At 42.4% G+C, this 13,655-nt stretch overlaps 1 protein-coding gene across 5 annotated transcripts in view; it reads left to right on the forward strand.

Annotated features, from left to right (window-relative positions):
- Positions 1-13,655, forward strand: part of DACH2 (dachshund family transcription factor 2) — a 302,374-nt gene that overhangs the window by 233,581 nt on the left and 55,138 nt on the right. For all 5 annotated transcript variants that reach the window (XM_035113841.2, XM_060270328.1, XM_035113842.2 and 2 more), the window contains one exon: positions 12,096-12,231. In XM_035113841.2, coding sequence (XP_034969732.1) covers positions 12,096-12,231 — 136 coding nt within the window. The remainder of the gene's footprint in view (positions 1-12,095; positions 12,232-13,655) is intronic.

Here is a 13,655-nt window from a genome sequence, read left to right on the forward strand (position 1 = left end):
ACTGGAGCTGTTACATAGGAGCCAGAGACTCCACCACCCTTCCTCTCAACCAGAACCTGATCCATACAAGTGTATATATGTACCATATTTTTCGCTACATAAGACACACTTTTTTCCTTCTTAAAAAGTAAGGGGATTGTGCGTCTTATGGAGCAAATGTGTGTTCCCTGGAGCCGAATTGCCTGGGGCAAAAAGCAGATCATGCTTTATATATATATAAAAAAAATAAGAACTAAAGGCTAACAAGAGGGAAAGAGGGGTGTTGAAAAGATGCCGCTCAGCAGCTGATTGCAAGAGATGGAGGAGGGAGATAAGGGACCCTAGCTTTCTGGCCCCACCCCCTTGCCCAGGCCTCCATTGTTGAATGTTCTGCAGAGGGAGGCTGTTTGTTTCCCCAGCAACATGTGACTGCCTGATTGGATTATCTGGCTGATTAGATTATCAGAAGCTGCACAACTGTGAGTTTAACAGGATTTTTTCCCTTTGCAAAGTAAACTCAACAAGTTTGAGCTGATCCTTTACAAAATGGGGCTTTTCCTCTTTGCAAAAGAAGCTGCACAACTCTGGGCTGATTCCCCCCCCCAAAAAAATGGGGCTTTCCCCCTTTCCTCCTCTGAAAACTAAGTGTGTCTTATGGTCTAGAGCAGGCATCCCCAAACTTCGGCCTTCCAGGTGTTTTGGATTGCAGTTCCCATCATCCCCGACCACTGGTCCTGTTAGCTAGGGATCATGGGAGTTGTAGGCCAAAACATCTGGAGGGCCTGCAGTTTGGGGGTGCCTGGTCTAGAGTGAAAACTACGGTAATTATCTCCCCTGCTAAGTAGCCTTGCATGAAGCTACCTGGGCACTTCACAGATGGTCCTGAAGCTCCTGGCTCACCTTCTTCCATGTCCTTATGACTCCAGATGGAATGAGCCAGCCAGGAATTTAGGCAACTGGTGTGGAGCCCTCTGGTGATGTCTAGGGTGAAGTGATACACCTGTCATTGGTCTGAATCCATTGCCACGCATGTCTTACCCAGTGACTCCATTGTCATTGATGCCTAGATCTAAGGACTCCCTTGTCAATGGTCTGAATTCATTTTCATTAATATCTGGATGCAGTGACTCCATTGTCAGAATTGCTGGCAGCCTGGAGTTCTGCTGGGGGAGAGGTTATGCTCCCTCTGCTCCTCCTTTAAGGAAACCCTAGGTTCTAGGTCTGAACTTCGACACAAGCCCCAGTCCAAATCCCCACTCAGCCATAAAAGTGAAGATGGTTAGCACTCAAAAGTGTCCACTAGTGAGCATGCCACCCTGTGAAACTCACTATTCCAAACAGTATACAGTCATACCTCATGTTATGCCCACTGCAGGGTTCATCCTTCCAGGTTGTGCTCCATGCCGAACCGGTTACTTCCGGGTTCAGCGCATGCGCAGAAGCGCTAAATAGTGCTTTGCGCATATGCAGAAACGCCGAATCACAACCCACGTGTGCGCAGACGCGGGTTGCGAACACTGCGGGTTGCGAACGTGCATCCTGCACAGATCACGTTGGCAACCCAAGCATCCACTGTACCGGTTTTTCTCACTGTACTTGTTTCTCCAACAGGTTGTGCCCTCTTATTTTTTTTTGGGGGGGGGGGCAAAGTCTTCTTGGAAGACAGTGTTCTTAGTTGAAACTTGAGTTGAATTTTTTATCCTGCTGCCAAGCTCTGACTGCTGGTGGTTTCATGTTCTTTTCTGTCCTTTCTTGACATGTTGCTATGTATATTTTATATTGTGTGTCATATCTGCATTTTACAGAAAGGTGACTAAAAAGTTGTTTTTAAAAATAATAATAATGAATAAATAGCAAACTCCTTGGAACAGCTGTTAAGACTGAGAAGTGGGGGAGATCCAGGAAGTAGGTCCACTTTTTCTCACAGTCAACCTTCTGGGGGCCACATGCCAGTGTTAGGCAAGTCCTTCAGATAGCAGTCCTTTGGTTGTTTTTTTTATCACGCTCCCCCCTCCCCCAATAATCTTCCTTTCTCTAAGCTAAGTTTATCCAGCTCTTTCAACCATTCCTTCTTGGACTTTTAGTTTCCAAGGCTTTCACTGTTCTGGTTGTCCTCCAGGGGTCATGATCCAGATTGTCAACATCCTTCTTAAAATGTGGTAGCCAGAAGGAGGAAATAAACAGAAGGAAGTGAAATGATGCGGGAGGCAGTGGAAGACAGGAGTGTCTGGCATGCTCTGGTCCATGAGTCGGACACAACTAAACAACTAAACAACAACAAAGTGAAATGAAATGAATACAAGGAAGTGAAAAGTACAGCAAACTATTCCTTCACAACACAAAATTTCTAGTGTATCTGAAGAAGTGTGCATGCACACGAAAGCTCATACCAAAATATAAACTTAGTTGGTCTTTAAGGTGCTACTGAAGGAATTTTTTTATTTTACTTCTGTTTCAAGTGTATCTGAAGAAGTGTGCATGCACACAAAAGCTCATACCAAAATATAAACTTAGTTGGTCTTTAAGGTGCTACTGAAGGAATTTTTTTATTTTGCTTCGACTCAGACCAACACGGCTACCTACCTGTAACTAACACAAAATTTGTTGCATATATATTTGTAGATTCCTACTATATCACTTTAGAGAGAAGACCAGGTCATTCGAATTCAAAAAATAAATAAAGATAAATTTGCATGAGAAGCATTTCAGAAGAATTCCAGTTGGATAGTCCTAGAAGTCAGATAGCCACACATAACACTATCATCTATACAACAGGGATGTATAACCTAAGTCATGGGGGCTGATTGTGGCCCTCCATTCTCTTTATGCAGCCCACAGGACACTCCCCAGGCCACACCCTCTCTCCCTAGGCCATGTTTTTCATCCATCCTGTTCCTCAGTCTTGTTGAGTGCTTTTGCCTGGCCAGAATGTGCCATTAAACTCTGGTAATGTCTCCTGCTTGTCTAGATGAAAGATAGAGGGGGGCAAGGGGGGAGGTAAACCCCTATCTTTTGCATGGTCTGGAATGTAGCTTATTATTGTGCAAAGATAGAGTCATATTTGCAGCTCTGCCAACCTTTTGGCTCAAACAGACTTTTTCTCTGTCACTGCATGAGGCAGGGCTAGAATTATTATTAATGGGTAGAAATTGGAAGAAAACACACTTCAACTAAACATTAGGAGAAATGTCATGGCAGTGAAATCTGTTTGACAGTGGAAACAGGCTGCCCTGGGGAGTGGTGGCTCTTCCTCACTACAGGTATTTAAGCAGGGGGTGGCCACCCATCTGTCAGGGATACGAACAGGCAGGGTCCACACCATCGTACACCCAACACACATTTAAAGCACAATGTCTTCCCCTCCCAAAATGCTAGGAACTGTAGTTTGTTAATTGATTTGTAGCTCTGTGAATGGGAAACTACAGTTCTCGGGGGTTGGGGGGGGTAGCCAGGTTCTGTAAATGCGTGTTGGATGTGCTTTAATTGTATGGTGCAGACTGTTCCCATTGTTGCATTCTGCATTATAGATCCTGCACTGAGTGGGAGGTTGACCTCCCGAGATCCCTTGGAATCTTGAAAATCATTTGATTCATTTAAAAAAACAAACACTGGCGTAGGAGGCACTTTGATAATATGGCACTTCAAATGCATCAATATATTAGTAGTAGTAGTAGTTTTACTGATACACATGCCTAATGGTAAGAACACTGCAGATCTCCCAGTTCTGAAACAACTGCAATTCAGTTTGCTGTGCAATTGATGGTATAGCAGGAGGAATCGATGCTTCTTCCTTGGGGATGCAGGTTTGAGACCCATAAGTGCCAGATAAAAGTTCTTTCAAAGCTCAGTGGTAGCTTCTGGTAAATAATAACCAATGTGCTGTGTTTGTCTTTAATGTTGGGAGAGCTATTTTGAGTTGCAAATCCACATGCTTTTCTGTAAAAGCTAACCTGGGAATATTGTCAGACCAATCGCTTATTAGCCTTTTGCTGTGCTTCAGGTCCTTTTAATGTTGGCTCAGCCGCCAGCGTTTGTTGTTAATAACAAATATAGCCCTAATGTGGGCTGGAAATAGCATTAACGTCATTAAAGCCTGGAAACATCATTTAATCAGTCAGACACAGCATCAAATAAGGAATGTTTTCATAGTAGGAAGGAGATTGCTGGGAGCTCGAGAGAGAGAAAAGCCTAATTAGTTTGAAGAAAGTGAACCGTGTGATGGAAAATAATGGCTAGGCAAAAAGAAGGATGGGCAGTGCATTTAACATGACTAGAAGGGCTTGCTGCACCCCTCCCAAGTTTAGCCATGTAGATTTGAGGGACAGGTACAGCTGACTTCTTCTTTCTCCTTCTTCTTGTGTTTCTCGCAGCCAGAGGCAAATGGGACTTCTAAAGCAATGCTATACGGGTGGGGTGTATGTGGCTTTTCTGGCCTCTTGAATCTCTGTGCAGAGCTTGGGGATGGGGTGGACATGGCAGGGTGGAGGTGTTGCAACATGTCTGGAGTTGCAGTTGAGTCTCAGCTAACAGCCTCAGTATGCATTCACCTCCCCTGTTGTTCCTTAACTATATGATCCTATATACCTATATCCTATACCTATATCCTATATGGTCCTATATACCAGGTCCTATATACCTGAAGGAGCGTCTCCACCCCCATTGCTCAGCCTGGACACTGAGATCCAGCGCCGAGGGCCTTCTGGCAATTCCCTCACTGCGAGAAGCAAAGCTACAGGGAACCAGGTAGAGGGCCTTCTCGGTAGTGGCGCCTGCCCTGTGGAATGCCCTCCCATCGGAGGTCAAGGAGATAAACAACTACCTGACATTTAGAAAACACCTAAAGACAGCCCTGTTTAGGGAAGTTTTTAATCTGTGATATTTTAATGTATTTTAGTATTTGTTGCGGGGTACAAATAAAATATTATTATTATTATTATTATTATTATTATTATTATTATTATTATTATTATTATATTATATAGAACATACTAAGTGCCCTGCTGGACCTGAGCAAAGCTCCAGCTTCATATGTTCCATAGTGACCAACCAGATGCCAAAAGGAAATTGCAGCAGGGTGTGCAGAAGGAAGATGGCATTAAACTCAAGTTTCCACTTTTCTCATCCATGCCACCCCTGCTGAGCCCATCTGTCTGTTTGATGGGATTTTATCACATATGTTGTTGACTGACATATAATGTCGTTTGACTGTTCCTCCAAATGAGGAGTGGGGAAACTGTGGCTCTCCAGCTGTTGCTGGACTGTGACTCTCAGTATTCCCAACCATTTTAAATGCTGACCACAGCTGATGAGAGTTGTGGTGCAACAACATCTGGAGGGCCAGAAGTTCCTCATTCCTGCACTAAATGTCCTCTTACATTTTACATTTGTTACATTTTAACAAAGATCTTTGTTGGGTCATTAATTTATTTTTCCCCCTCCCCACTTATCTGGAGTAGCAATACTGATAACAAGTCCAGGAAATGTTATAATAGCACAAAGGAAGTGTCTGTTACTATTCTTCGACTGACAGAGAATTGCCAAAGTGGTGTGTTCTTGGTTGGCTATTTACCAATATCCTCTGATTATCTATGGGTTTGTTTGGGTTGTTGTTTTTCCTTTGGCTGAGCAGCTGGCAATTAATGAGTTGATGAGAAATGGTCACAATGCAGTGAAATTAGTAAGTGAACATCTGGTATTAAAAGCTAATGCATGCTGAAGGTGGAGTTAATCTTTCAGATTATAGTGAAACAAAAGTCCAGTTCGGGCCTGAACAGGAAATGCTTCTTGGAGGGGGCAGGGGGGGCATGCTGGCCCTGCCCCAAACATCCTATCCACTAGTAAGTGGATCTTCTTGTGTTGTGTGGTCCTAATCTCCTTGTGTTGTGTGGGGAAAGTCTGAAAGGGGCTTCTGATTGCATTCACTTGGACATGAGTTGAAGTATTCATGCAGTTAGACACCCTTGATTATCAAAGTTCCTAACCATGCTGAGTGTTCTATGTAAGTTCAGTGTTGAGAAGGTTGGGAACAGAGAGGGTGGAACTGGTGCATGCTGGGACATGGTGGCTGAGATGAGCTTGTGGAGTTAATGCCTTCAGGTTGATAGTTCTCCCCCCCCCCCGGCATAATACCTACACAGGACTATTCATTTTATTGATACCAAAGTTACTTCCTCTGGAGGGAAGTGTGAAGTTCAGGTCGTTGCTCCAGGGAGATGCTGTGGATGAGAAGCTTTGCTGTGTACAGGGAGATCCCCCAACTCCACCGTAAGAGTTTCATTCATTGGGATTGCCCCCTGTGTTGAAAAGAATGGGAAAGTCTACATTCCTGAAGCTAAATATGCAGGTTGTAGCTCACATGAGGTTCTGAATTGAAACACATCCATCCAATTTAAACCTGATTTATACTTTACCTGTGGCATGGTTGCCACTTCCTGGTGGTAGGATTGTATGGAACATTTGGATGATTCTCTCATGTGTGTTTACAAGGATAACATGGGCAAAACAGTTCAGAGCACCCCCATTTCTGAATATTTGTGGGGAGTGGGAATGTGATGACTAGTCGCTCCAAACATGGTAACATTTGGTCCTGAAGCAGGGTGATGTTGTTATGCTGCCTCCAGTTTCATTAGTGAGTTAACTCCCATATTGCCCTGCCTAGAAGATCACAAGAGGAAAGGCATAAATTAAAAAGAAATATCGAGACAAATGTATGAATAAAATTTCCAGTATTCAGACAGAGCTGCAAAACCCACTTGTCAGCAGAGAAATGCCATTAAGTCCTTTAGGAACTCATTAATAGATTAACATTTGGATGAGTAATTATAGCTGCACTAGAAATAAAAATAAACAAGCAAGCCTTAGCATCACAGCTCCTCTAAACACTTGGCACACAAATGAAGATCAATACTATGAAATATCACTGCTGGAAGTAGTAAGGTCAAGTTGATTATGTCAAGAATAGATATGCTCTGCATGTGTGTGTATCTGTGTGTTATGTATGTGTTCTTGTGAGCTTAGCTGACTTGGTCACTGTGAATGGGTAGCTTGGGCCCTGGCAAAAGCCATATTCTGTCATGTGGTAGCCATTGGTACTGAACTTATAAAGGGGCTATGCAAAATGCATGGACTAACACACTACTGATAGCTGCCACTCCCCTATGGTTGATGCATGATCTTCTCCATTTGCATATGCATAGGGTTCCATCCATGGAAATGGGAGCACTAATGTCAATACTTCCACATGTATTGTACAGTATGAATCCCTTTAGGGTATGGTTAGCATGTATGTTGACATCTATTGGGAACAGTTAACCAGTGCATTTCAGACAGTCCCTTAACAAATTCAAGGGTGACTTACATTTAAAACAAAAACATAAAAATGCATATAAAACATCAATGTTCTCATGCAAACTCCTACAGTTAAATCACATGTGTGTGTGTGCACGCACGCACACACACACACAACCACCACTTGCCCAATAATAGCTACAGAAAGCTTTGGCAGCACACTAACAGCACTAAAGTAGGACCAAAGGTAATGTTAAATGCTTTTTAATGACTGGATGGTCTGTTGAAGTTCTGCAGTTCATTTTCAGGGGAGTGGGGTATGAGAAAAATGTCCTGCATTTCTGTACATGTGTTAGAAGGGGGATGCAAAGGGAAATAGGACACTTATTGGTAATTGATATTATTATTATTATTATTATTATTATTATTATTATTATTAAGCCCATATGTGTTTGCCTATTTTAAACTGGCAGCAGTTTCAGTTTGTATGGAATGAGAAAGGAACAGAGAGAACTGGTAATTTCTCAACGAAGCTATTTATTAATTATTTTACTTCAATGTATATAAACTGTTCAACTTTTTAAAAATGCAAAGCAATGTACCAAAAGTAAGAAAAAACTGTGCATAATAAAATAATATAAAACCAATAAGAAATGCAATAATTTCACATATCCACAATAACCAGCAATATACATGACTCTCAGACAAAACTTGGAAAGCCTTGGTAAAGAGAAATGGCATAGAAGGCAAGGCTCTGCCACCCGGCTACAGGAGCATCAGGTGGCAGGTGCTGGTGGCGTGGCGTCGTGGCAAAATGTTGGTGCACAGTTGAGTTGTCTTTCATTCATACGCCATCCTGATGCCCTTCTGTGCAGTGAAGGACGCTGTCCCTTTGCCAGTGCTGAAGTAAGATTCAAATACCACCTCCTTCCCTACAGACCTTCTCAGGTGTTAAGACTGGAAAAGCGGCCCTCTTAAGACTCATGCCACCCTAAGAAATTCTGCAGGTAACAGCTGAGGAGAGGGTTTGACTGGTGCCTTCGTTTTGCACCTTTAGGTGCCAGGCTAAAAGGTGCCTCTTAACTAGGTGTTTGGCTGATTGACACCTAATGCCTTTTTAAATGTGTTGTCAAAGGGGAGATGGTTATTGGTTGTCTTTGTTTTGATTTTTAGTATGGATGGATGGATGAATGAATGGACAGACAGATGATAGATGATCGATTAGATGATAGATAGATAGATGATAGATAGATAGATGATAGATAGATAGATAGATAGATAGATAGATAGATAGTGATCTTATGCTGTTAACCACCCTGAGATCTACAGGTATAGAGCAGTATACAAATTTTAATAATAATGATGACCAGCACTTTGAATTGTCCCCACAATTGAACTGGAAGCCAGCACAGATTAGACAAAGATAAAGTAATATGCTCCCCCCCCCAAAAGTGGCCAGATACCGTAGTACTCTTGCCACTGTGTTTTGCACTAGTTGAAGTTTCCAAACACTCTTCAAGGTAGTTCCATGTACTTTATCTAGGAAAGGGTGCAGCTGGTACTCCAGCCAAAGCTGTGCAAATGCGCCGCTGGCCACGTGTGCCACCTGGCAATCCAGGAGCACCTGCAGACTGCAACCCCGTTCCTTCAAGTAGAGTGCAATCCTATTGACAGCAGGCTTAAGTTTTGTTGTAGCAGTCTTCTAATACAGAAATGGGGAATCTGTGGCACTCTGGTTCCCCTGAAACTCCCACCACTCCTGACCATTGGCCATGCTTGGCTGGACCTGACAAGAGCTGGAGTCCAAGCACCACAGGTTCCCCTTGCGCTTTTCTGATATTTTCTTCTCTCTGAGTGAGTAGTAATTCACTATTCAGAAGGAAGCCTTTAATGTATTGGGCTAGCGGAACAACAGCTATTTTCAGGAGAACAAAACTGAAATACATGAAGAGTGACACGGGGCTGTAAAATTCAGAAACGACAGAATGAAGCCATCAAGGTGTAAAAAAAAAAAAGATTTCAGGCCTTGAGCTTTGCAATTTTTCTATTGAAATGTCCTCATTGATTTGTTACAAATACTGTTAACCCTGTGTTTGGAAAATGGCGGGGACATTATCGCTTGTGTTCTCATTTGTAATAAAATAGATTAACTTGCTGTGAAATTTTAACTAGACGGAGACACAACAGTAGCTACCTAATGAACCACAGCTCATTGCTGTTAAGTAGCTTAATAGATGCATACTGATTACGGGGCTGAAAAATGGATCTGTTTACGTGCAAAGAAGAAACTGCTCGCATATATTAAGGGGTAAAAAGAGAATCACAACTGCCTTCCATTATAGAGAACGTCTCAATCCACATCCTGGTTCTCATTGCTGGGTCTTCATTTATCACCAAGTGTCATCTAAATGTAGTTTGTCAAGAATCCAAACCTCTAGGGAGCTCCACTACTGCCTACCTGGGAAATGGAAATCCTCCTCACATCAAGCATGTGCCCACCTGTTTAGTTAGCAATGATGCAAATTTGCTTTCTCTTTCCAAAAGGGTTCATTATTTGCAAGTTAAGCTGTTCTATCATTGTTCCATTAGGCCAGAGACTACAACTCCCATCTTTCCTGACCATTGGCCATGCTGGCTGAGGTTGATGGGAGTTGGAGTCCAACAACATCTGGAGGTTTTGAATCAAAGGGGTTATTTGGGGAGAGTAAGGCAGGGATTGGAGACTAAGGGGGGGGGAACTCTTCAAATGTATGCAATAGATGGGAACAATTCAAAAACAGAACCAATGCTTCCTTGTTTCTCTCTCAGGTCCTTTCTCAATTTAGGTAATTTAATCCAGAGGCCATTTTCACTACCCAAAATAGTAGTGCCTATTGTTCTCCTCCTTTTCTTACCAATACAGTTATAATCTCTGAAATAATATCCTACAGGTCCCCTGGGAAGAGAGAAGGAAAAAACACCCAATGTTTGTTTCAAACTGATTTAAATCAAAAATGCCCTCAAGATACAGAGGCACAAAAGGCCTTGAATAGATTATGATCTGTTTAAGGTTAACAAATATTTTTAATTAGTAGACAAATAGTACAGCAATTAAATGCTTCTCTTTTAAGTTTTATTAGTTATTGTATGTTCATTAAATAAGAGATAATGAGTTAAAAAGCATGTCCGTTGAGGATTAACCACTGTATAATAGATAGGCATCTGTTACATGATTTTGAGGTTCACTTGGCATTGAATGTCCAATAACTATCCTATTAAAAAAACGAATTTCAGGCAACATTTTCAGCGCAGTGTGTTTGGAATAGGCAAATGCTACATACAGTATTACAATTAGGAAACTCTGTTCTAGAGCCCCCTGCACAGCCTGCTGGAAGCAGAGCTTGAAATATGAGGCCTGATTAGCAGTGTGGCAACTTAACACATTGCCAAAACAGAGGAAGCTTCCTTATACTTAGTCCCATCATTAGACCATCTAGCTCAGTGTTGTGTACACCGACCAACAGCAGCTTCCAAGATCTCAGAGGGGGGTTTCCCCCAGCCCTACCTGAAGACACCAGGGGCATTATGCATGCAGAGCAGATGCTCTACCACTGAGTAGTGGCCCTCCCCTCCCTAGAGGACATGCATCACCAACAGAGGACACAAAGAGGATAGATTTACATAAAATTTGCATGTGTTAATTTGTAGGTATAGATGCAAAATTGGAAATAATTACTGTAATTTAAATAGTGGGTTGAAACTGTGACCAGGTGACCAGTGTGCCTGCTTAGTCTGCTGTCCAGCTGCTAACTACTAATAAGGCAGCTTCAGGACTCCTGATCTCCCTTCTTTTTATCTTTAAATTGGACCTGGATCAATCAGCACTTGAAACAGAGAACTGTATTCCATATAGTATGGTACCTTACTGACTAGGGAAGCCGAAGCCTAAAATAAAAAAAATCACTGGGCAGGGTCTGGCATCGGCACGGAGAGAGATCAGAGCTGCAACAGGTGGTGAGAAAGAGGTCTTTGATGGATCTAAGGACAGAGCCTCTCACACTTTGGCAAACCTTGAGGTATAGCCTAGCAGATGTAGGTGGACCCAATCCACAGAACAGAACACAAAGCAGTTCAGCAAAGTTGTGCAGCAGGAGTGGCTAGCCTTTGGCTCCCCAGATGTTCCTGAACTACAACTCCCACTATTCCTGGCCATTGACCATGCTGTTTGGGGCTGTTGGGAGTTGTAGTTCAGCAAGATCTGGAGAGTCACAGGCTACCCCACCCCTGGTGTACAGCATAAAAATGCATTGGGGGTAAAATATACTGTCCTTTGGGTAACTGATCTTGAAAGTGTATTCTAAAGTAACACCAAATACTATTTGATTGCTTTAATTGCTTACTATGACATGGTCATCTCACACAGCTACTGCCTTAGCTTGTGCCCCAGGTATTAAGGAGTGGAGTTAAAGCACACACACCCCAATCTCTCTGGGCTCTTTTCCACCTTTGACTTTCTCTCACCAGAGCACTCTGGGGCTGGTTGATGCCTGGCTGCCTTATGAACAGCCACCTACAGCACTCTCCCTACCTGCTATTCCCAGCGGTCTTGAGTCCCCCTTGTATTCAAAGGCACTGCAACAGAGCCATGCCAGTATTCATTCCTGCTCTCCCTCTTGACTACCCTTGTCTGCCTCTTCTGCTGAGGCACCTAGGATAGTACTGTCTTGGCAGATATTTGTGTGTGTTCTGATAGGGTTTTTTTTGGGGGGGTGGCCTAGCCATGAGTCTGAATTGGGGCAGCAGCGATGTACTCCAAATACTTTATTTTAATGTGCTTCTTCTTTCTAAAGGAGAGAATTCATGACAGCCCTTCACCAGCCCCATCCATGGAAGAGAGTCAGCGGCCCGGGAGTCATGCCTCTTCACACCAGAGCAGCAGCATTTCAAGTTCTCCATCGCAGCTTGACAACACATCAGATAGAATTGGTTGGTACCCTATTCATGGTGACTGTTCTGATGCCACTGATGTCTGGAAGTGTCCTTTGTCAAAGATCTCTCACAAGAGACAGGTGGAAAGAAAGCTACATTCATACCTCGGGTTGAGTACGCTGCGGGTTGCGTACTTTCGATAAGAACCGTGCAGACCCGGAACTGTTTACTTCCAGGTTCCGCCGCATGCGCAGAAGCACTCTTATCAGCGCTTCGCACATGCGTGGAAGCGCCGCTCAGGCTGCGTAGTTTTCTGGGTGCGAACGGCACCCCAAAACAGGTTGAGTATGCAAGCCAATATACCACTGTAATTGTAGGAAGTGAGCATATATCCAAAGGATGCAAACAAGAAATAATGACTGTGGGTGGCAATAACATTTACTGGTAATCAGTTAGATTAGCCACTTACGAGCACAAGCCTAGAATTGTTTTCAGAGAAGTTCAATGTTGGATTTATTCCCTAGGATGATTGCACACAAAGAAGGTGCCCCAATTTTAAGTGGACAGAGGAATATGATACAAGCTTAAATCCAATTTAATTAGGTAACCGTTATAATTAGTTCTTCCTCACAGAATATGCTCTGGTTGGTTTCACCCTGAAAAATTTAGGAAGCAGATTATGTATATTAGTTTAGGAGAGTTCCTGCAAGTCCAAGTAAAGAATACTGAGCTGGATAGACCAATGGTCTGACTCTGTGTAGGGCAGGCTACCTACATTCCTATAGTCTCAGTCTGCAATCTGATTGCAACCTGAAAATCGCCATATTTGTTTTAAAATGTTTGCTCTCTGACAACAAACATTCATCAGAGTCATGTAAAGTATGTTGATAATAATAATAATAATAATAATAATAATAATAATAATAATAATAATATTATTATTATTATTTTAGGATAGAATTTTAATAGTTCTGTTAAGTATGACAAATGTAATTTTTAATCAATGGAGAAGATAAGCCAAATATCATATAGTTACCTCATCCATGTGATTTTACAGGTGCTACATTTTTTTTTAAAAAAAAATCTCAGTAGCACAGATTATTGTCTTTGAACTGTCATCCATCAGTTTGGGTGGTTAACCATCTAGCTGTCTATATCTGTCTATTAAGTGAGAGGAATTACAGATAATTACCAATTCCTTAAATCCTCTGGTCTATTAAAAGCATTTTTCTTCCGAAATGATTTCAATGAATCACTCTTCTTAATTAGTTAATCTGAACATTTCAGAGGAAATCATTCATGTCTCAACTCATCTGCAGTTTTTTCACTTTCTTCATGGTTTTCTTTGTACTGTATTGTGCTTGCAGGCTTGCAGGCTTATTTCCCCCTGTCTGCAAGAATTGGTAATTCGCTCCCTCCAAAAAATCCATTCATTTTGTCCATACCCCTAGACTCCCATTTCTCATGTGTATGGCTAATGG

This window comes from Zootoca vivipara, chromosome Z (assembly GCF_963506605.1).
Source record: "Zootoca vivipara chromosome Z, rZooViv1.1, whole genome shotgun sequence".
NCBI lineage: Eukaryota > Metazoa > Chordata > Lepidosauria > Squamata > Lacertidae > Zootoca > Zootoca vivipara.